We start from the raw sequence: 25,059 nt of genomic DNA on the forward strand, positions 1-25,059 counted from the left end.
ATTCACACTGTAGTAAAATCATCACCACCATCCTTCTCTAGAACTCTTTCATGTGGCAAAACTTCTGCACCACCAAAAGTAACTCCCCATTTCTCCTTCCCTTGCTCCTCCTACTTTCTGCCTCTGTGAATTGGACTATTCTAGATGTCTCATATAAGTGGAATCATACAGTATGCACTTTTTGTTACTTATTTCACTTAGTATAATGTCCTCAAGGTTCATCCATGTGGTGGCATGTGTCCTAATGTCCTTCCTTAAAAAAGCTGAGTAGTAGGCATTTTATGGGCAGACCACATTTTGTTTACCCATTCAGCCATCGGCGGCAGGCAGTTGGGTTGCTTCTACCTGTTGGCCACTGTGAATAAAGCTGCTGTGAACACACACGTGCAAATAGCTCTTCGAACCTCTCCTTTTCATTTCTTTGGGGGTATACTCAGAAGCGGAATTGCTGGATCATATGGTAATTCTGTCTTCATTTTTGGAGGAACCCCCATACTGTTTTCTGCAGCAGCTACACCATTTTATATTTGAAACAACAGTGCGATGGGGTAGAATTTCTCCACCTCCTCCCCAACACCTGTTATTTTCTGTTTTTTGGGGTTTTTTAAAAATAGTACCCACCCTAGTGGGTATTAGATGCAGTATCATTGTGGTTCTGAATTGTCCACTGTTTTTACAGAAGTTCAAACAAAATTGAACACCCGTAAGTGGGAGAGCTCATAGTCAGCAGTGGGCTCCATGCTTCTTTCTTCACCAACCAGTTATCTTCAGAATGAGAATAATATTTTCATGGAAGCTGGACTTAGCACGAAGGGGCCCTGCTTCCAACCAACCGAGTCCACTTGCCCTGATGCGGGGAAGGGCCTTTCATCTTCCACATTGACAAATGGCTGTATTCTATAAGGGAAACTGCTTAGCAAACCAGATCACCCTGAGCTGACTGATGCAAGTAGAAGGGTTTCAGGCTCCCAGAGAGACAAGAGAAGTTGCTATGAGTTCTTCCGTAGGTAACTGGGAATGCACACATTTTGTTTTTAAAGGAGACACACAGAGAGGGGATCCTATTCAGCTGCCCATTATCCATGTCACTGGAAATCAGAAGCCAAGAACATTGAAATGCCCAGCTGGTGGCAAAGACTGCATTCCCAGAAAGCTGTTTTTGGAAGCAGCTTTATTTGAAATAATTAGAAAGATTCCATCTTCATAGCCAACTGGCGTCATGCTTCAGAGCAGCTTAACTTTGTGTTAAGGAATCCAGTGAGCAGATTCGGAATTAGTGATAGACATCTCTGTGTGAGGCAACAAAAGTTGCCTTCGAGACTCTCATTTTCATTTTAGAGCAATTTATGGCCACTGCTTAGTGATCTGTAAGGAGCCAGAGTGCATTTCTGATGAACTCATAGCACAGACTTGTGAATTCCTGTGGTTCGAGCTGTAGGTTTTTGGAGAAGTGGCTGGGATTTTATGTGTGAATGTTGACATGCAGCTGGTGCTGTCTGCAGGCTCTGCCCAGCCCGGCACCATGGCAGAAAGCATGTGCCACCTCTTTCTGATCATCTGTAATGTGGATGAAAGGGACTTAGCACCACTTCCGGTCAGCAAGACAGCTCAATTTCCAGGAGAATTTCCCCCACCCAGGTTTTACTTTACTAATAACCTGAAAATTCAGTTCAGGCATCTTCCAAATTCAGGAAGAGAACCAACGGCGGATGCTGGAAGTCACTGCCAGACCTTGTTCATTCCAGGGCATCACTCCACAAGTTGACTGGGCTGAAACGCATGTTTAAACTCTGCAAAAACCCATACGAGGGTATAGGATCTCCAGCAGAACCCTCGGAAGCCTTGCCGAAGAAAGCGCATTTGGCTGGCAGAGTTACTCTTCCACACCTGCTGGAAAGCTGGGTGGGAAGATATTCTAAACTCACTGTGAATTTCATTCCGTCTCTCTCCAGCCAAAGCCACTCAGGGGTGTGGTGGCGTAATGGGCCTGCCACACAGATGGGCTGCGAAATACACAGCCCATCTGTCTTTATCGTGCTCATTTCCTCTTTTATTAAAATGTTAATGAATATAGTTTTTATTTATCATTCAGTGACATGTGCGGCATCCTTTTCGGGGAGACAAATCTGCAATCTGCCCAACCATGTGAGCCGACAGAGAACTTTCTCCCCTTACATACTGAACACAGGAATTAGGGACATTCTGGTTCCTTTTAAACCGCCATATGCAGGTTGCACACACAAAAAAATCCTTTTGCTTGTTGATAGCAGCATGGGGGTAAGTTTCCTTTCTGGCTTGCTAGTTACTAGCCACAGGGCCAGAGCCTCAGTTTCCACATCTGCTAAATGGGATAAACATTCTTTCTCCTAGAGCTGGCCTGCTAAGCAAATGAGATGTTTCCTGAGAAGGCCTTTGCACTCACCTGTTATTATTCAGGCATGCACTTCTGTGGGCTTGAATTCATTTTCTTCACTCTTTCAGACTCTCCATGGAAAGTGCATCTGTCAAATGTTGGCCCCGAGATGACAGGCGTCACCGTGAGCGGCCTGACTCCGGCTCGCACCTATCAATTCCGGGTATGCGCAGTGAATGAAGTGGGCAGGGGCCAGTACAGCGCTGAGACAAGCAGGTGCGTGAATCCCACCCCAGGTGGGGGCATGGAACAGCCAGGGCCTGAACGCCAAACAGCAGCATCACATTAGGTGGAGAAATTGAACACAGCAACTGGACAGCCTCCCTCAGGGACACTGACCAAAATGTTAGCCCAAAAGCCTGTCACAAAGAGGGAAACACAGTCCCATGTAGACTTAGCTGGGCCTTCCTTCATTGCTGTGAGGCAGGTTTCTCAGATTTTTCCTGTGGCGATCTGGCTGTGCCTACATAAATCATTCCTCACAGCACAGCCCTCTCTATACAGGAAATTAAGAGCTTACACATTTTCCATGTCCTTTACCACCCCACTGCCAGGTGGAAGCTGGCGCCACAGTCCTGACAAGTGAACACCTAGCGGGGTGCTGTAAGGGAAAGACTCCGCTGTCTCTGCAGAGGTGTCGTGTTCCTGAGTGGTCTTGCTCTGCCATCCCTGGGAGGGCTGCCTCTGGAAAAGCTCATTCGGAGGTGACGTGGGAAAATGGCTTCATCACATGTCAGCACGCCCTCCCCAACCAACCTGAGCTTTCAGTGGGCTTGACTTGTAAAACAGCTGAGTTCTAAATGCCTTTTTTTCAAAATGTGGGAGTTTGAGATGAGAAATGTTGAAAGAGCCGAAGGAAACAATTTGGGAGGAGTCTGAGATGGCAGGCCCACCAGCGTACACATTCAGGCTTGCATTCTTTCTAAAGAGCCCACGCGCTGGGGTTATTCAAATGGAACAAAGTCGCCTTCGTGCCTTTCCCATTGCTTGGTTAACTGATTTTCTGTTATGTTGATTTGTTGTAACTGTTTCTCATGTCCTTTCAGTTTCATCAGTGGTGTGTTTTGCTTTTCTCAAAACCTGATTCTCATGAATAGTCAGGCTTAAGATTCAGCAAGATAAATGAAATGCAAATGGGCCCCCTCTATTTCTGGTACTGATCTCTCTTTTTCCTGTCTTTTATTTTTAGGTTGATGTTACCTGAAGAACCACCCAGTGCTCCCCCCAAAAATATAGTAGCCAGTGGGCGCACCAACCAGTCCATTATGGTCCAGTGGCAGCCGCCCCCAGAAACAGAGCACAACGGGGTGCTGCGTGGATACATCCTCAGGCAAGTAGCCAGTGACTGGCCATCTTTAGGCCACCATCAGAGCCAAGCATCGATTCACTGAGGTTGCAAACTCTAATGTCTATAAAAGCCAAACAGGAACCAAAGAATCAGTCCAGGTGTGAGACTTTAGACTGTGGCAAACTGGAGTACACAGGCCAATGTGGGCAGTCTTGCACAGACATTCTGTGTGTATCTAGCCATGAAGGACACACAGAAAACTGGTGTCTGGGTAGCATTTTGTTAGGAGAATGATGGGGTATTATGGGTTGGAAGCCAGGTATATTATTCATTGTGAGGCTTTGTGTTTTTTACTTTTTTTGAGATAGAGTTTCACTCTTGCCACCCAGGCTAGAGTGCAGTGGCATGACCTCAGCTCACTGCAACTTCTGCCGGGTTCAAGTGATTCTCCTGCTTCAGCCTCTGGAGTAGCTGAGATTACAGGCATGTGCCACCACACCTGGCTAATTTTTGTATTTTTAGTAGAGACAGTTTTACCATGTTGGCCAGGCTGGTGTCAAACTTCTAACCTCAGGTGATCCATCCGACGCCCAGCCTCATTGTGAGTCATTTGATTCCATTTAAGTTTTCAACCAGGGGCATGTGTTGTTCAATACAGTAATTTTAAATTAAGAATAATTAATTTGATGTAATTGTTAGCCAGTTGTTACCATGCTGATACGTTGCTCACTATTGCCATATCTTCTAGTATTTCCAGAAATCCAAAAATCTAGCTTTCTACCTGAAACCTCACAACTTTTAGATGTTGGAAATAAAATCAATGTATCTGGAAACAAAGTGCAGGGCTAACGCGCACTTCTGCAGGCCAGGTGTGGCTGAAGGGTGGCCAGTGTGCTATCTTTGCTTTGTAAAGGACAGTTGGGCTTCTAGGAGTACTGGGGACACTGTATCAGAACTTGTCTGTGTTTGAGAGAAGAAATCTCCTTTGCCAAAACTACTGCTAATTTAAAAATTACACTGAACGTGATAATTGCAATGGCCTGTTGATACAAGTAAAGAAAAAGTAAAGCAGAATTCCATGATGATTGTTAAATCTCTTCTAATAGATTGCAGCACTGTGGATGTATTTGTTAATTTTACCACTGTTATTGGGACAAGCATGGTGGGTATCCATTATTCCCATCCTGGGCTTGTTCTAAGTGTGTGATCAGTAAATAGTGGCTAACAAAGGTCTGAAGTAGACAAATTTAATTTCTTAGAGAAATGTAAGAAATTGTGAAATGTTGCATCTTCAACTCCATTATCCTTGCATATGAGGGGCAACGCCTTCCCTACATATATTTGTATAGTCATCCATTCATCATTTATTATGTGTTTTTCTATATGCCTTGAATATCTGCCTGCCAAAACCAATTTGACACGGTTTTCAAGTTTTTCCTCCAGTACAGGGATTCTCTTCTAAATGTAAGCCAGACCGTGACCCACCTGAAGTGGTTTAAATGGGCCATGCCCAGGGGTACACAGAGAGCTCCAATCAATAGCAGGGCCCCTTTTGTCTTGAGGCTCCAACTGTCCTTCCTCATTTCAAAGAAGGACAAGAGGAGCTTGCAGTTCTGTCACCCTGGGGTGGGGGCCGCAGGCTCTGGTTCCTGTTGATCCTCTGGGACAGTATCTAATTGCTTGACCTTCTCTGCTCTGGAAAACAGCTCCATGCTCCCTGCTGCCTGTGGCCAAGGGCTCCTGTGGCACATCTGCTCTGGCCCCTTAGCCGTTACCTTCGTTCTGCACCCCTGGACTAATGAGAATAATTAGCCGCCCTCTCTACTCAGCCGCAAGGGCCTGTCACCTCTCTTCAGCCCAGGCAGGAAAAGTTTCCTTAGGCTGAAGCTGCCAAGTAAAGACTTTAAAAGTCATTCCACAGAAGCAGGCTCGGGGCACAGAGTTTAATAATAAAATCTCTCTGATGTTATGAGGCTGCATCTCGGACTGCACATTTCTCTGTTTCGGGGGATTACTAGTGTTAGAAGGATCTTCTGTGATGGGGTCAGTGGAATTGGGTGCTGGAGATGAGGGCATCTGTATTTGCAGGGGCTTAAATCCTGAAAGCCCGAAAATGAGGGTGCACTACCCTAGGCCTGTGAATATCAAAGTTTTCAGAAATTAAAGAGCCATGCCAAAATGAATTTGCTTGGAAACATTTCCGCATGATCCTCTGGTCTGCACATCAGCTCTCTGCGAGTTTGTATCCTCCAGGGCACAGTCTCTCTGTCAGATCTGAGGCACAATGCAAGGAAAGCAAAGAGAAATAAATCACTTTCGTGGCTCCAGCCATAAGAAGTAGTTAGGATGCGTGTGCAGTAATAAAATATTTATAATAATAGGCAGGGTGTTTCTTTGAGAGGAGCATAGGGGTTATGTCCTTTAAAAACATTCTCCTGTTTATTTCCGTATAAAAAATCATCTTGTTCTGGCTGAGATGGTCTCCTGGGCAACATATCCTACCAGTAAGAGGAGGCTGCCCTGCACTTCCGTTATTAATTGTGACCTTCTTAGACATCCTGTGACTATTACAAAAGCACCCGGAGCCACTGGTCAGAATGGGCCAGCGTGCCTGTTCCAGAGGGGAGCACAGGCTCTTTTGAAGATGTGAATTCTGCAGTTTGTTTTTCACAGTGGTATAAAGAGTGGGCCCCAGAGAAGATGGGTGGCTTATGCAGGCGTAGTTCCTTATAACTCATAATTATCTTTTCCATGCTTCTCAATAGAAGAGTGGTGTTTAAAAAAAATATTTAGGGAGTGCTTTACACCTTCATGTCTTTTACATTCATTGTCTCCTTTGACTGTTGCAACAAGCACAGAAATGCTATTATCATTCCCACCTTAAAGAGGCGGCAAGCAAGGCTTGGAGAAGTTTGGAATTTTCCCAAGACCACCCAGCTCCTCATTGGCTGTTGAGCAAAGTCTTCTGATGCTGGCTCCTCTGTTCTTCCCTGGAATGTGCGTCGTGTAGCATTGAGTCCACAGGAGGAATCCTTCTTAAGGGCCACGCTCATTCTGTGGTATTGATTACGGATGGTGCTTGGTGCCAGTATGCCCAGACTACTCAGGTACATGATGTAGACAAGGAGCCAGTTTCTACCTTTTCCCAAACGGCTGTCTAACTGTCTCAGTGCCATTTATTTTAAGAGTTTGTCTTTTGTAGATGGTGAATGTAAGTGGAAATGTCCATCACACAGGTGAATCCATGCCAAGGCTTTCTCTCTGAGGGCCACTGCCTTGAGGATCATCATGCTACATAAATGATATGAACACCCTCTGGGAATTGCACATGTGCTTGCTTGGAGCGGGTCGTTCAGTAAAGGAGTCAGAGGTAGACACACTATGAAGCAACAATGTAGTTTGATAACTTGACTTTCACTTTTCACTTTTTTTTTTTTTTTTTTTTTTTTTTTGAGACAGAGTCTTGCTCTGTCACCCAGGCTGGAGTACAGTGGCTTGATCTCTGGTCACCACAACCTCTGCCTCCTGGATTCAAGCGATTCTCCTGCCTCAGGTTCAGAGTAGCTGGGATTATAGGCGTGCACCACCACATGAGGCTAATTTTTTTTTTTTTTTTAGTAGAGACAGGGTTTCACCATGTTGGCCAGGCTGGTCTCGAACTCCTGACCTCGTGGTCTGCCCGCCTCGGCCTCCCAAAGTGCTTGGATTGTAGGGGTGAGCCACCATGCCCAGCCTGACTTTCATTTTTGCCCATCACAGAATAACACTCTCCCTTCCCTGAGTCTCCCACCAGGTGAGCCCAGGGGCTACTTGCTCCTTTCAGGCAAGAGACAGAAGGAGACCAGGTACATTCTTGCTCTTCAAGGGCCATCTGCTTTTGATCATTTGTTTCCTATCAAACAGGCCCCACCAACTGCAAATGGCCTGCAGCAAGAGGGGACAAGAGAATGCTCTTGGAAACTCCTGATTTTTTTGAAGAACCTTGTATGACCATTTCTCTATTTCTTCACTTCATTTTCAAGCCATCCTTCTCTTGGGAAAGTTGTTTTACATTTTAAGGTCTGAATTTCTGGGTCTCTTTTTTGCTCCGACATCGGCAGCCTTACTGATGTTCCTGTCCCTGCATGTCTGTCTCAGATCCTTCGCCTTCGTGCTCAGATGCCCTGCCCCCCCGGAACCACCCAAGTAATGGACATGGAATCCACAGAGCTCAGAGCTCAGTGTCCTGGAGGAGCCTGAAGATTTTCACACACCATGAAAAGCCAACAGATTTGCTGCCACTCAAGTATGGGACTGTGAGGCAGGAGCCACTTCCAGGGTAGAAATTAGAGGCTTTTGGAAGCTGCAGGATGTTGGGGCAGTCACTCCTACTGGGGCATGCCCCTGGCTTTACTCAGCAGGGCTGATCCATGAAAGTTCGGTAAACTACCTGAGTCAGTTCAGTGCATGAACAACTGCTACTGCTGCTGCTTCTGCTGCTTCTGCTGCTGCTTCTGCTGCTGCTCCTTCTGCTTCTGCTGCTTCTTCTGCTTCTGCTTGTGCTACTTTTGCTGCTTCTGCTGCTGCTGCTGCTGCTGCTGCTTCTGCTTCTTCTGCTTCTGCTTCTGCTTCTGCTTCTGCTTCTTCTTCTTCTTCTTCTTCTTCTTCTTCTTCCTCTTCCTCTTCCTCTTCCTCTTCCTCTTCCTCTTCCTCTTCCTCTTCCCTTTCCCCTTCCCCTTCCCCTTCCCCTTCTTCTTTCTTCTTTCTTCTTTCTTCTTTCTTCTTCTTCTTCTTTTGAGATGGAATCTCACTCTGTTTCCCAGGCTGGAGTGTAATGGTGCCATTACTGCAACCTCCACTTCCTGGTTCAAGTGATTCTCCTGTCTCAGCCTCCTGAGTAGCTGGGACTATAGGCGTGTGCCACCGTGTTTGGCTAATTTTTTGTATTTTTAGTAGAGATAGGGTTTCACTGTGTTAGCCAAGACAGTCTTGATCTCCTGACCGCATGTTCCATCCGCCTCTGCCTTCTAAAGTGCTGGGATTACAGGCATGAGCCATCACCGCACCCAGCCTCAGTGCCTTAACTTCTGTAGACCAAATCATGGAAACACATTTGCTCATCAAAAGAATACTGTGAAAATCTTCTCACAGTACACACAGCAATTTCCTAATTTGTACATTCTAAGTCTTGAGTTGTGTACATTATGTTTTTCATAAAGACAACTTCAGATTTCCACCTAAGAACGTACTGCACAAGCAACCACAAAGGTCTTCTGCAAAGCAATTTGTCATCCTTAGCATTGGACTGGTATTTTGGAAGTTTCAACATCTTTTCAAAGCCACTCATTCCAATTCTGGGATACACTTGGACATACCTGCAATTCGTAAATGGAGCTCCATCCCTGGAGACCGTGAGGCTGTGTGCTGCCTGCTTCTGGAAGTCTCCCCACGTTTCAGACTCACAAGAGGAAAATGTTTCCCAAAATGATTTACAGCAGCTCCCCGACGGAAATCATGTCTGGAATTTTTGGTACTAAGTCACTGTGGTCTCCAGGCGAGTTACACGTAAAAAGTTATAATTCTTTTCTTAACCATAATGCAGTTGAAATGTCAGTTCCGTTTTGCCTTGAGCTTATAATCACTGTGAGATTAAAGCACACTTTAAAAAATCATCGAGTTAGGAAATGATATTGTTTAAGGCTGACCTCTCAGCTCTGCTCTTGTTTATTTACTTCCATTTCCCCCAACGCTGCAGAATAGCTGCAGGTAAACGCAGTTTCAGGGTCCAGTTATTTCTTTACCATGACGGGCTTCCTTCATGGCAGGTACCGTCTGGCCGGCCTTCCCGGAGAGTACCAGCAGCGGAACATCACCAGCCCGGAGGTGAACTACTGCCTGGTGACGGACCTGATCATCTGGACACAGTACGAGATACAGGTGGCAGCGTACAATGGGGCCGGCCTGGGCGTCTTCAGCAGGGCAGTCACCGAGTACACCTTGCAAGGAGGTAAGCTTGTCTCTAAAACCACAAGCTGGCAGAATCTTTGCCGGGGAGTGGGATTTGCAAAGTTGAACTGGAGTGCGTTAGAAAGAAAAACAGAGAATTCCGTCCCCCAGGGAGCGTTTAGAAGAAAATTCATCACATATTTATTGGGATCTCTCCAGCTATTCCTCAACTAAAGCAGTACCATAGACAGGAGACAAATAATATTCCAGCTGCTTCTTTCAGTGACTATGGAAAGGACGTTTCGGTACACACCCGTTAGTGGGTGCATCTATTCTTGAAAAGTCTGTGGAGCTGGATTTTTCTAAATGGAATGATTGTAGGTTTTTGCAGGAAAGCTGGCTGTGGAGTTCTGTGTGATAGTGTGAGTGTTTTTCAAAGAGCGTGATTATTCTTCACAGTATTTTTAAAGATATAACATGATTATTGGTCATAGAATTTACAACTTCGTACTTTTCTTTGGTTGCCTTTTTCAGTTACACAGCAGACAATCTACTACATCAATAAAAACTGTCCCACCCCTGGAAAAAAATTGACCAGACATAAATGTCATAGAGCCAGTGGTTCTTAAATATATGTGGTAAGACCTGGCATGGCATTGCAGGCTCTCCACCACATCTGGTTCCTCCACTGTTTTTGAAGAATGCAGGTGTCAGCCCCAGGAGGCGCGAGGATTGGAAACCCCCTCCGCATCTGCATCTCACTGTTACTGCTCTTAGCAGGAATAAATAGACCCTCTCCCAGCACAGCCTCATTTGTCCTACAGCAGCCCAAATCCTTGCCCAGGGAAGCAATTTTTCTACAAAGTCTAAAATCCTTTTTCACTCTGCGATTTATGCCCTCGCCTGATTCACAGGTGTGATTTTATTTGCTTAGGCATTTTTATTGCTACCAGACCTTGACCTTTTTCAAATGATAAGGTTTCTAACTGCCCACTTCTCTCCCCAAATCATGCCTGAGACCTAATGTTCCTTGATATTACATGCCGTTATTATCATCCCTTATTGATTGGCTGTCTGTTGTCATCTGTAAGTCCATAAATCCTCCTTTATAAATTAAGTGCAGTCAGTTCTGCCTGCACAGTGACTAGCAGAAATATTTAAAACACAGGACAGCCAGGAAGGACCTGTCCATCTGCAAGTGATTCTTGATTACTCATTTGAAAAGGAAAATGGCTGAAAACTTGGACAGTTAGCATTTGCTTTAATTAGGGTATTTAATAAAATAACAGTAAACTTAGAAACATTTAGAAGACTCATATTGCTATTAGTAATCCCTTATTACTATTAATTGTGACTGTTTCATTTTCTTGACGGTGCATTTGAGTTTTGCATGGGGCAGAGGGAAGTGGATCTCCACCTAATTGAGAAGGGCTTTGAGCTTTTGGATTCTGGCTTTTATTCAGTTGGCATTGGGGAACCATTAAAGGCTTAAGAGCTGTGAGTGACATGAGCAAAATGCTGCATTAGGAGGAGGAATCTGTGCATGGAAAGGTGGGAGGCCGGGAGCAGAGAAGGGCAGCAGGGACTCCAGAGACAAAAAAATGAAGTGATGCATGTCCCCCAGCTCCGAAGGCTGGCAACAAGAAGGGATAGGAATGTAAGTCTTGGTGGGATGCCATCGTTTTCAAAACAGCTCACATGGATTCCAAGGTTGTGCCTTCCAGCAACTCTGTAAACAAATGCAGTTTCTGCTCCACAAGCACCTCCCAGTGCCTCCTGTACAATGGGGCTGGGTATAAAAATAGGAACAGGCCCAGCACCTCCTGTACAATGGGACTGAGTATAAAAACAGGAACAGGGCCTGGACCCCTTCCTCAAAGTGCAGACAATTTATAAGATAGAGCAGGGCAAGTTTCATATTCAGGCACTTGTTGATAAGGAAGCTGAATATTAGCTAGCAGGAATTTAGTTGGTCTGAAATCACATGGCCACAAAGGCAGAACCAGCACTGATATCCAGGCTTCCAAGACAAGACTGCTGTTCTCTGTGCAATATTGTCTTCCTCTGATGTCGCTAGGACTTGAGAGGAGATTTCAGCCTAGTTGGTGAGGGTCTGCACTTAGACTAGTGGGCTGGGGCACAGGGTTCCCCCTAAGATGGTGGCTCAGTGGGTGGGTTCCCACCTCCACATCCAAGCAGCCTTCTGGATGGGGAAATTATTAAATTATGCTTTGCTCTGGGAACAAACTTTTTCCCACATATGATGAGAACCTGACTTGGATTGTTCCACATCTGGTTCATCCTATCTGCTTTAAAAACAAAAAATCAAACAAACAAAAAACCACTATTCATGAGTGAATAATGCTGCACATGCAGTTTCCCATCTGTAGCTTGGCTCTTTAGCAGCACCATCCTTCCCTTGCTTGGGTGTTTAACATTGGTGGTTGGCGCACAGAGTCCCTCATGGGTCTTGGGACACCCAGCAGACACGGTCATAATTCCTGTCTTCATGTATTCCACCTTGGCACTCCCTGGAACAACTTTGTATGGACATGGATGGCCCTCTTTTGTTTTCTACTAAGCCCAGTGTGGAAACACAGGTGGCTCTGTCTTCCCTGTGAGGGACTCAGCCCTCCCTCTCTGCATGTTTCAGACTCCCATGTGCTTGGTGGGATGGTAATTGCCCCTGGGGAATCTCCCCAGAGCTTGCCAGGATTGGGCAGTTCACGTCATGCTTTTCTTCCAGACCCTGACTCCAACCCTATACCCATTCCTGGGTCACTAGGCAGAACATTTCAGGCTTGTGACAGCTTCAAGATGCCAGGCATCACCCATCTGACCCTTCTTTGTTCAAGGGACATGCTTGAGTCCCAGAACAAATTGGGGGTGATAACACTTACTGACCAAAGCATTAGGACACTGTCCTTTGGATGTGGCTGGTGTCAGGCATGTGGCAGGCTGCAGGAGGAGGTGGCCCATGGCCTGGGGGACACGGCCGGCTACACAGCCTTGATGCCTTGGTATAGTCAACTGCACTTATCCCTCTGAGCTATTCAAGGACCTCCCAGTCAGCCATGCCACCATGGAACAGGATGAAATGAGCATATGAATTCTGTCCCAAATCCACATTCCTCTCTGCGACAGGACACAGCTAGGAGAGGACATCAGACCACCAGTTTGGAAAGAGCTGGGAAGGTGAAGGGAAGACAGGGCGATGCTTGCCTGGCTTTGGAGAGGAAGACATAATAAACAGGACAGAGAGGGATCTGCCTAGAAAGTGACACATGAGGAAGCAGAGTGACAAGAGGGATTGTGAATGTTTCAGGGGAACTGTGATGGCAGCTGGGTGAGCACAACAGGTTTCATATGCACGTATATATTCACACATCTTTCTGGATGCGTGACTCCCAAAAGAGCCCTTCCTGGGAGTCTATCCAGGCCTCACTCTCCGCATTTACTACTAATGTGCCTTCAGGAAGCACCTGTACCCGTTCCGAGCCTCCAGTTTCCATTTGTAGAACTGTCCTGACTCCAAGGGCGCTGTGAAAAGAAGATGAGATACTACGTGTGAAAAGACTTTGAAGACGAGACATCTCACACGTGCCAGCAGTGGTGCTTTGTCTGTATTCCTTTTTCCACTGTGACAAGTGTCTGCTACAGTCTTTGAATGCTTCCATAGGGGCCATTGCACAGGAAGAGATCTGGAGGCAATCTTGCTGACAGTAAAATCAGACAGACTCAAGAAGTGATGTGAGAGCCGGCGGCGTGCGTGGAGTTGTGAGACGGGCCCTGACTCCGAGGGTAGGGAAGATGCCTGGCATGTCATCATCCTTGGGGGCCTACAGTCTGGCCCCGGAGGTGAGGCTGACATTCATGAAATATGAGCAGGAAGTCAAAGAGATCAGCCTCACTCATGCACGGTTACCCCTCATCTATCCGCAGATAGGGGTGCTGGGCATGCTTCAAAGAGTCCTCAGTCGGCACCCAGAAAACGTGCTGTGGACTCAAGGGCCGTGGCTAAAGAGGCACTCACTGTGATCCACGTGGTGGGGGCATCTAAGAGTTTGCAGCTGTCTGTGTTGCTTAGGAGTGGTGTCTTGCTGCTAGAAACAGACCCACAGTGACAGGAGCTTAATAAGATGGAGCAGTGTTTTTAGTTTTCTCATATCAGGGGGTTGGGCAGTGGGCAGTGGGTGGGGCAGAGTCCTAGTGGCAGCTCCAGGGTCATCACAGATTCAGGGTTCTTTGTGTTTTTGCCTGCCACTTAAGCACATGCCTCAAATGGCACACCTGCTGCTACACTGTCAGCCGCTGCATCCCCACCCAAGAAGGCAAGGAGGAGGCTCAGGGTTGTGCCTCAGGGACAATATGCCCACCTTTAAGGAACTTCCTTAGAAGTCCCATTTGTTGCTGACTCTGCTTACAATTCCTGGAATTCTCTCTATATGGGAGAGGCTGGCAGTGTGGCCTTTCAGCGGGACACATCTCTGTTCCTTGTTAAGGAAGGAAGGAGTAATGGATATGGGAGGGGAAGCTCAGAGCTTCGGCCTCACTTTCTAAGTGAGATGAAGTTTCCTGACAATGGGCTCCTGAGTGAAAACTCACACTGAGTGAAAACTGCAAAGGCACAGGTCCTCCAGGCCTTGGCGGCTCACCTATCCCTTGAGGCTCCCCACCCATCCCCTGAGGGCCCCTCAGCCTCAGGCCCCCGAATTCCCCTGAGGGCCTCTCAACTTCAGGCTCCAGCTCCGTGGAGCTGTTTGGGCATGAAGTGCTCAATGCTTATTTGCTGCCAGGAGCCGCACTTAGGGGCCTGAAGTACCCCCCCAGCTATTAGCACTGATTGTCAAGGAAGCCTAGAGGCCTGAGTAGGTCCTTGAAGCTGAAAAGGGAGTAATTAAAACGCTTTTATACTGAAAGGGAAAGCATAACTCATAAAATTAATTATTTGTCAGCATAATTTGGGAAATTATTGTAATGTCTGCAAACAGAATTTGACAGTGTGTCAGAGAGCACGCAGAAGGCAGGAGATCCCATCCAGGAGGGGAAGGAAGCCCTAGGCCAGCCAGCCTCATTTTTCCTCCTCCCTTCAGCGAATGGCAGCTTGATGCATCCGGGGAAATGAGAATTAATTCATCTTGACTTTAATAAGGCCCCTGGACTGAGCGCCTCCTGAGAAAGTATCAGAATGCCAGGGAAAGATGGGGCCCCGTGCACTATCATGAGGTGGGTGTCGAACTTGCTAGGCTGTCCGTCTCAAACAGAACTTAGCAGTGATGCAGGATTTGCTGGGCTGAGGGAATGGAGGGCATGCAGGCTGCCCTGATTGGCACCAGCAGCAGGCACAGAGCAATAGAAAAGCTGTTTGCTGCAAGTTGGTGGGGGCGAGGGGAGGTAGCAGCTCATTCTTTTAGAGCATGATTTTTGGTCTCAAATGTGTTTCCTTCAAGGCAGATCCTTAAGGAAGATCAGCAGCAGGTCTTCAGCGTAGTACGTTGTTGACCCCTGAAGCCATTTGAACCTACTACTCACTGGACACGCCTCATTTTCCTTTTCAATCCCATTTATGGCTGAGATATATTTAAAATGCATGGTTTGTCAACTCCAGTTCTTTGCAAGTTCTCAGCATGGGCTAGCACCTTGGACACATGGGGATTACTTAATATAAACCCTTTAACTTTACTGGCTTTTCTTATCCCCCTCCATCTACCATCCACCATTATCTTGTCCGCCAATTGCATTTAATAGATTTTATTAACGGTGCCTCCATGACCTTTTCAGCTCAAGGCATTTTAAAACGGGACATATTAACTTACAAATTGAGTAGCAACACTCTAATACAGTTTCAGCCAAGTGAACTTTGCGAGGGGTGAGAGGAAAGGTTGGTGCTGTCATAGAAGCTGTGGCCTGAAACTCCAACAGACTCAGTTCCGCATGTCAGATTTCCATGATGATTATCCACAATGAAATGGAAAATAAATTTACTCAAGAATTTTAAATTCAAATAACTTAAATTTACTCAGAAATCAATACGCTGTTGGTTTCGAGTGGAAAAAAATCCGTAGAGTGTAAGTCGTGTATAACTAAGTGCCCAGTATAATTAGAAACATTTTTCTTACTGCCAGTGTTGACTTCAGCAACTTTCTAATAATGTAGCTTTGAAGCAATCAGTAGTTCACAGTCGATGCTGATTCACTGTTTGGCTCAAAAATTCAGTTTTTGTTAGAAATTATTCAAATAGGGATGAAAGACACAGAGAGAAATAACATGGCTGCGAAATTTTCAAGTGCACCTGAGTGTGGAAAACTAGACCCGGCCAGGATAGAAAGTGTCATCGATTACAGTTTTGTCCTAAAATAAGTCTGTATGGATATGCAAACTCCTTCTATTCATTTTTGGAAATTCATCCATTAAGATGCAGATGTTGGTTTTTCTATAAGGGGTCCAAAGACAAATTATGCTATAAATCATCATTCTGAGCACACCAAGATTTTACCTTTTTTTTCCTGGCTTTGTTTCTTTATCATTTTTCTTCTTATAACAGCTATATATGTGCTATAATGATTTATTCTGGTTTCAGAACATTACTTTATAATGAAAGAGAAATATTTCATATTTTAAAAGAAATGGAAAAAAACATTTGGTTATCCTCATTAGTAAAAGCTCCTAAATGTTCACTTGGGCTGTGAAAGGTTTTCTAAAGCGAGGATTATAAATGGGCACTCTGTTTGCAAGCCCCATTCTTATCTCCTCTTGGGAAATTCTCAATGTGGCATTAAGTGACATTGCACAAAAGATTTGTTTCTCAATCCCTCCGACTTTCTAGACCTCAGGCTGTACCTGCAGAATAGGATAATGTTCCAGATTCTCCCAGCATTACCTAAAACACTAAGTAAAAGCTGAACAAAATAGATATGGGCTGTTCCATTAGGTATGGACTTTATTTGGTCTTGTAGAACCTGCAGGAAAGGAAAGAGCAGGAAGCTCGCACTTTAGGGGAAGCCGCTGTATGCCAGCCTTCACCATGCCGCGCTGCGCCCTTACACTCACTATCTTATTCCACGCATCCCTGGTGGTCATCAGGATAAGCATCATATCCCTATTTGACAGAGGCAAAAATGGAATCTCAGAGAGGCAACTCACTTTCCCAAGGTGACATAGCTAGACAATGCTGAGAAATGCCAGAACCAAAACCTGGGTCTGCTGGGCTCCCAAGCCCAGGCTATCATCTGCCGTCACTACAATTTACCTTTTATTTTTCATTCTAAATGTATCACGCATGGTGAAGAATCACTTCCAGATTCTTCCTGCTGTGACTATGTGGAGTAGAAATGGCATAAGCGCTCCTCTCACTCTGCTGCCATGGAGGGCGGGCTTGCAGTGGCCTCTGGGTACTTTGGACCACAGTGCACATTGAGAACTCTATTTTGCATTGAAACCCAGCACATACACACACTGATACAGCGTTCATGGAACAATAGCAACTCTCTCAGTGTGTGATGTACTTTGGTATTTTCTGTTCTATTCCATTCTGTTTCATTATTTAAAAAGCTGTGACCACTGAATTGATTTCCCTATCCATGAGTGTATTTGTGACCTACAGTTTGAAGAATACTGAATTCCAGCAATATAGGCTGTTTGGTTTGACTGACTCTTACCTCCCTTTCAGAAAAAGCCTTTACCAAACCTAGGATTCTTCAGGTCTGGTCTGTGAAGCCTGTCTTGTCCCTCCAACTGTAAAGACGGACAGGGTCTGAGCGAGGGTGTGAGCAGGGCCGCCAGCCAAGGCACAGAGTGGAGGCCTGGGGTGGAGCAGGGAGGGTGGGCTTTAGCATCCGTATCCCTGAAGATCACCTTTGTGTACACAGGGAAGGGGTTCCTGGGACTTGCCCTTCACCTGCTACTAGAGGACATGTGGAAAGATAAACCAGTCTAAGTTACTATGAGCATCGCCTTATTTTGTGACTCACAGGCCTGTCTTTCCTGCTAGCCTAGGAACCCCATCAGGGCAAGGGCTGTGTCGGATTTGTCTTTTCATATCTGTATTCCCATATCCAAGCACAATGCCTAACCTGTAAGTAAACACAGCATAAATAGATGTCTGATTAAAAACACAGGGCTTATTGTTCCTGTCTCAATACCCAAAGCTGCGCCGGTTTAATCTCCATCTTCAGCACCACACCCTGCCTTCTGCCCCAACTCTTGCTGTCCTGAGCCCTGTCACATGTGGGTTAGGCCTTCTTGTCTTTCTGCATCATGACATCCAACAGCAACCCTTCCGGGGTGATGCTGATGCTGAGCCTGGCTTTGCTCAGGAGCCTAAATGCAGATTCTTTCCGACCCATTTTCCTGCTGGAAAAGCTGAATCTGGACTGCAGCCAAGAAGGTGCATGGGAAATGATGTCCATGAATGTGTCCCCAGCATTGGGGAGGTATGCCGCTCAGCACCCTGGACACACCAGGCCGCAGGCAGCACTCACCCTCAGGACCTCAGTCCCTGTACTGTGTGGAAAAGCCACTTGACCCACAGCTGGAGAGAAAGGCTGATCATGGGAAGAGCAGAAGAGAAACCACAGATATGCAATGTTCAGACGTGGAAAATGCACGCAGACAGGTGCATGGGAAGCAAGGGTCAGGAGAGGAAGAGGAGGAGACACCAAGTGAGCCGGAGCCCAAGCAAGCAGCTAGAGCTTCCACCCACTCGAGGCGGCCTTGGGCCTGTGTTTTATAAACTTGGTGTTTGGTGCAAGTAAAGATGTATTTTAGGAATGAAACTTGTATTTCGTGAATAGAAATATCATCTTGTTCCCAACTGGCTTCAGAGTCAGAGGACTGGGTTCACAAGGGCTCAGTGTGCAGACAGCCTGCCAGGGCCTGCAGGCTCTCCCCATCTGATGTGCTCCCGACCCCAGCCTAAACACTGGCCCCAAATGCTTCTCTCAATGCCAAGCAAATAAAGATTTGGAAACAAAATAAGTTCAGAAAGGGACACATAGCACTTTTTTAAGTGTTAAAGTATTTTCTTCTCAAGGCCATCAGGAAAGATATTCGAGCTTATTAGTCAAAGGTTTGTAAACATAATAATGCGATAGAAATGTTTAATGCATTGAGAACCTTCAGGTGTATCAGAACTGCAAGAACCATAACGACGCAAGAGCTCAGCCGTGGCCCAGAACAATCTGGAATTAACGATAACAGCCAGCACACAAATTGTAATATATACACCCACCCAGTGGTGTGCGGCCAGTAATTCTTCCAGGTAATGAGCTCACTGCTCCCTGGTTTGAAAGGTGTATACGTTTAATTCTATGAGGTAACCTGGAGAAATGGACACCTGTGAACCCCCACTAAGTTCTGGATAGACGTGTCAGTCCCTCATATTTGAAACTGTATACATTTGGGATCATGAAAAATGGGTGTGCCGTTATGGCAAGGACATGAAGATTCATGCTTCTTGTGTGCAGTAGAAGCAGCTGCCCTGGCTGGCCACTGGGCTCCCAGCCCCTGGCCTGCTAGAGGAGATGGGAGCCAGTAGGTGGGCCCTGAATGGTCCAGTGAAGGCTGCCCAGCACCCAGGAGAACTGATATTGCATCTGAGGGTCATGGACGGTGAAATTTCACTGTGTTAAGACACTGAGATTTCATGGTTTATCTGTAAAAAGTAAGGTAGTGTTGCTTTAGTAAATTCAACTGGGCATGTTAGAATATCGGACAGTGCACTCTAATTTCCTTCTGTGCTAAATTCAGCTGATTTTACAGCATTCTCAGTGGGCTCCTTAGCATGTTTAGGTGGGGTTTGCCCAGTCCCATAAAGATGCTAAGTAGGATGTAGGAATCACTCATTTCTTACCACAGAGGCCTGGATATTCACTTTCACCTGGCCCAAGAAGGCCTATGAATTGCTATCTCAGCACCTCCTAATATCACTTTATTAATTTTATTTGACATGTTGCAAATCTCCAAAACATCCTGTAGCTCCGTGGTCAGCACAGGTTTCCTTTGATTAACGATTATTTTCAACTATTTCTCCATTTACACAGATGGAAGGGAAGATGAATAGTAACTGTCTTTACTCAGGGGTGTTGCAAATAAGTGTTATATTAATTTCATCACATTATTTGACTTAAATATAGAAAATAAAAATGTGTGTCTCTCTTTTCAGCGGCAGGGAAAATTCCTGCTGGACATAGTCACAGACTCTGGGGGCTATAACCAGCAGCACACAGTCCTGGTAGAGGAGAGGAGAAGAGGCTTGTGGGGATGAGAGTAGGGGGTTTCTATCAATCAATTAATTAGAATCTAGATATATTCAAAGCAACAACCAAGGGAAGAATGGAGGAAGGGAGGGAGAGAGAGAGAGGAAAGAAAGAAAGCAGACAGGAAGGTAGAAAATTAGGTAGATTAGAATTAGATTAGGAAGGAGGATGGGAGGGAGGAGAAAATAATTAGTATAGGAAATTTACAGCAGTGGTTCTCAAAGATGTTCTGTGGACCAACAGGATTCACATTTCCTAGAAACTTGTTAGAAATACAAATTCTCAGGCCTCACCCCAGACCCACTGAGTCAGAACTTTCATATATGTTTCAACATGTCCTCTAATGCACCCTCCAATTTGGGAACCTTCTTTAGGCATTGATAGGTAGAAGAATGTAACACCTGGGACTCATAAACATGAGCCCTGCCAGCTGTCCAACCGTGCATTTAAAACAGTAGATCGTTTATTCAAGTGGGATTTATTCCAAGAATACAGTTTTGACATTTGCCAATATTCAACACCCATCTGGAGTACAAACATGTAATAAAATAGAAATGTATTGACATTTATTCAATATGGTAAACTGTGCATGTACGTCCACCCCCTGGATGTGTGTTCTCCATCTACTTGATTGGGAAACCCTACAGGCATCCCTGCTGAAGGCAGAAGCATAAGGATGCCCACAGCCTTCTCTGCTCTTAAAATTGAACTGGACATATTTGCCACAGCTGTAGACGAGAAAGCAAGGAGAGGTATAAGGCCCAAAAAGGAAGTGATGAAACTATCTTTACTTACAGATAATAAGATCTGATATCTGGAAACTGCTATGAACAATAAAGAATTTAGTAAACTAGCAAGCTATAAAATCAGCATGTAAAAACAAACTGACTTCATATGCACAAGCAAAACACAGCTTGAAGTTATAATCAAAGATAAGATCCCATTTACAGTAACAGAACAACATTAGAAAAGAAAAGAAAGCTGGGGATAAATTTAACAAGAAATACCCAACATAGATGAAGAAAACTGCAAATGCTCCTGAAAGTCACCACAGTAGGTATAAACAAATGGACCATGTTCTTGAACAGGAAGGCTCAACATCACAGTGAAGAGAAGAGCTCTTTCCTGCAGAGGGGTCCCGAGCGGGTTTTTCCAGTTCACGGCAAAATGCAAAGGGTTTTACAGATGAGCTGGAGGACACAATGTCTGATTTACGTAGGGCACAAAAGATTGGTCAGAGCAGGTGTGCAATTTGCATAAGGCACGAAAAACTGGTTAGGACTAGATGTGCCGTTTGCATAGCGTGGGAAAATGTGGCCACCCTCACCCTAATCTTTTATTGTGCAGATGGGTTCTCTGCCTGGCTGGCACCATGTTGCCTGTGTTTTTACTGTACACGTAGTGACAAAGAAAAGGGAAGACAGGGCCTCCGTGTTGAACACACCTGGCCCTCAGGTAGCCCTTTTCTCCTGGCACAGCTGCCAACATTCACCTGTGCAAACTTCTAGCTTGCTTATCTATGTCTGCAGCTCGATTTTTCAGGCTGATCTTTATTAGAAAAGAAATGATTTGGGAGCTGCTTTTTGTTAAAAGGGAAGCCTTGCCAAGGACTCTTTTACCCTCACTATCTGCCTAAATAATTTCTTTCTAGCTCCCGTATCAATTGGTCCTGTGCCTGGTACAGACAAATTCGCATATGAGAAACAACTTGCAACTGAAATAAAACAGCTTGATAACGCGGGGTCCATGGGGGTGTCAGGAAAGTGCCACGTGGCTCAGCCACCCTGTGCCTCTCTGCAGCAGATGCTCCAAAGAAAGTTACTGGGTTTAGAAAGTTACAGGAACCACATGCATAGTTTTGTTTTACTTTTTTGTGTTTTTTTTGTTTTGTTTTGTTTTGTTTTGGCGTAGTTTCAGATTCACAGAACAATTGAGTAGAAGGTTCAGAGAGTTTTGATATACTCTTTGTCCAATGTGTACACAGCCTGTTCCTCTTATCGGCGTCCCCCACTAGAGCAGTACCTTTCTTATGCTCAGTGAACCTACCTTGACACATTACCCAAAATCCATAGCTTACATTAGGGTTCACGCTTGGCACTGTGCATTCTGTGGACTTTGAGAAGCGTATAGTGACATGTATCCATCGTTAGAGCCTATGGAAGACTTTCCTTGCCTGAGAAATCCCCGTGCTCCTCCTGTTCATCCCTCCTGACTGCCAGCCCCTGGCAGTCACTGATCTTTTTGCTGTCTCTATAGTTTGACCTTTTCCAAAATGCCATATATAGTTGGAATCACACAACACGTGGCTTTTCCAGAGTGGCTTCTTTCACTGAGCAATGTGCAATGCCTGTGTGTAGTGAAAACACAGCATATGTATAGTGAAAACAGCATGAAATGTAATTTCAACAGTTGCAAGTTTTTGAATGGCTGTAAACCATGGTTTATGACTCTGAAAACTAACAGACATCAGTGTCTTGGCCCCTTTGTAACCCATCCGAGGTACAGTGAGAGACTACTGCACTGTCCCGCCTCCGTCTTCCCTGCCCACTCCCGGAAATTTCCTCTCCAAGTAGGAGAAACTGCTACTGTCTGATCAAGGTTGCACACATTTCCATGACAAATGAAACCCCTAGTGCCTGAAACTGCTTTTCCGGTTTTTCCTTTCACCTGTGATTATTCCCTGAGTGTCGGGGGCTTCAGGACAGAACACCTTGTCATTGGCTGTGAGCATCAAGACCGTGTTCAATGGGTTTAGGCTGTGAGCCTGCTCAGGTGTGTGCCTTCATTGGGGGGAGATTATCCAAGGAAAAGATATTTTTCTGCTCAGTGAAAACCAGAAAGGAGCATAACACCTGTCACATCACCAGGCTGCCTCCAGGCCTGGTGTTGGAGGCACAGCAAGAGCCTAATGCTAATCATCTGGGGAGGAAGTGTCCCTAGAGGCTTAGTCTGAGCAGCAGGAGGCCACCCTGCATGGCCAAAACCCCTTTGGCCTTCCCTTTTCTGTGGCATAGTGGGACTAAGCCCTTGTCTTTGGCTTAAGAAGGGGTAGAGTTATATAACCCTCATAATTAAGACCTTCCCAGCCATAACCACTCTTTTATTTTCAACACTGTCAAGAAGGATTTGCTGGCTGTAACTCTTTCTTGCTTGAGGGCATTTTTAATTCCATTGTCAACAAATTTCTGAGTCACTTCTGATGGCAACAATTAGGACAAAGAGAAGCCGAGGACCTGGGAATAAAGGCAGGCTTGGAGATTTTTTTGAATTAAGCTTAGGGTATTGAGAGAGAGGAAACTGAGGCCTTAGAATGTCCCTTGTCCTGTGACTGGGAAAGGAGAATGCGTGCCCACAGGTCAGCCTCTGAATCTGACACCAGGGGCTCAGGTAGAATGGGGGTCACAGGAACAGGTAGAGTGGGTGTCACAGCCAGGGACTAGGTAGAGTGGGTGTCACAGCCAGGGGCTCAGGCAGAGTGGGCATCACAGGAACAGGTAGAGTGGGTGTCACAGCCAGGGACTAGGTAGAGTAGGTGTCACAGTCAGGGGCTCATGGAGAGGGTGTCACAGCCAGGGACTAGGTAGAGTGGGTGTCATGGGGACAGGTAGAGTGGGTGTCATAGTCAGGGGCTCAGGTAGAGAGGGTGTCACAGCCAGGGACTAGGTAGAGTGGGTGTCATGAGGACAGGTAGAGTGGGTATCACAGCCACGGACTAGGTAGAATGGGTGTCATGGGGACAGGTAGAGTGGGTGTCATAGTAAGGGGCTCAGGTAGAGAGGGTGTCACAGCCAGGGACTAGATAGAGTAGGTTTCATGGGGACAGACAGAGAGGGTGTCACAGCCAGGGACTAGGTAGAGTGGGTATCACAGCCAGGGACTAGGGAGATTGGGTGTCACAGCCAGGGGCTCAGATAGAGTGGGTGTCACGGGGACAGGTAGAGTCAATGTCACAGCCAGGGACTAGGTAAAGTGGGTATCATGGGGCCAGGTAGGACAGGTGTCATAGCCAGAAGCGCAGGTAGAGCTGGTGTCACAAGCAGGGTCTCAGGTAGAGTGGGTGTCACAGCCAGGATCCCAGGTAGAGTAAGTGTAAGAGCTGGTGGTTTTAGGTAGCCCACATAATGGGAAGGGCGGGGAAATGCCTTATTACATGGGCCAGCTCAGTTAAGAGTTTGTTTCTATGTAATCAGGGTGCGCCCGAGAGGCACTGCCTCCAGGATGCAGGACCAGAACTTGATGTGAGGATTGTGCTGCTGCCAAGCAAAGATACAGACGTCCTCTTGAATCTTCAGAAAACAACTACTTATTTAAATTATGCAAATATTTTTTTCTTGCATATGATCTGTGTAGCCTTATTTTAGAGAATTTAACGATGTTTGATATTTGGTATTCTGGCATTCCAGAGTCAGTAATTAGGCTTCATGAAACCCTGGAGCTAAACCTAATGAGAATGAGATGCCTTCCTCAACCCCAGAGGTTGTGGGTTCTAAGGGAAAATGTCACAACAGTTGTTAGTCTTTTCCCAGTCGCTCCTGGTGTTTATTCTTTCCTTTCCCTTTTCTTCCTTTTTCTCCTTCCCCTCTTGTTTTCTTTTTTTCCTTTAGCAGAGATTGTTCTGGTCATCTATTGCTGCCTAACTGATTACCCCAAAACTTGGAGGTTAAAAGCAACACCTGTAATATGTCATGATTTTTGGGGTCAGGAGTTGGAGTAGGGCTTGGATATGTGACCGTTTGTGCCACTCATTCAGTTGGGAAGATGTCTTGTGCACGTGCTGGCACAGCGGCTAGGAAGGCAGGAAGGCTGGCTCCCTCCACTGTCCGCTGAGGCAGCTGCCCCTGGCCTCACCAGCCTGCAGTCTCAGGATCCTCACCCTCCTACGGCTGCTCCAATGAGAAGTTGCTAGTTTATTAGGACCTGGGTCATCTGCTATTAGTCAAGCAGTCTCAGAGCCTACATTGAAGGGTTTCAGACATAGACACCACCTCTTCATGGGAAAAGTATCAAAGAATGTGCAGCATTTTGCTTTGTCTTATTTTTTTTTAGAGACAAGGCCCCATTCTGTTACCTGGAGTGCAATGGCAGGATCATAGCTCACCGTAACCTCAAACTCCTGGGCTCAAACCATCCTGCCCCCTCAGCCTCCCAAGTGGCTAGGACTACAGGTGCACGTCACC

The 25,059-nt window shown here is 45.9% G+C and overlaps 1 protein-coding gene across 4 annotated transcripts in view; it reads left to right on the plus strand.

Moving 5' to 3' along the window:
• The window catches only part of SDK1 (sidekick cell adhesion molecule 1), a 948,273-nt gene that overhangs the window by 707,008 nt on the left and 216,206 nt on the right, over positions 1–25,059 (plus strand). For all 4 annotated transcript variants that reach the window (XM_039460606.2, XM_074390484.1, XM_074390483.1 and 1 more), the window contains 3 exons: positions 2,482–2,629; positions 3,603–3,743; positions 9,506–9,687. In XM_039460606.2, coding sequence (XP_039316540.2) covers positions 2,482–2,629; positions 3,603–3,743; positions 9,506–9,687 — 471 coding nt within the window. The remainder of the gene's footprint in view (positions 1–2,481; positions 2,630–3,602; positions 3,744–9,505; positions 9,688–25,059) is intronic.

Source organism: Saimiri boliviensis, chromosome 20 (genome assembly GCF_048565385.1).
Source record: "Saimiri boliviensis isolate mSaiBol1 chromosome 20, mSaiBol1.pri, whole genome shotgun sequence".
NCBI classification, from domain to species: Eukaryota; Metazoa; Chordata; class Mammalia; order Primates; family Cebidae; genus Saimiri; species Saimiri boliviensis.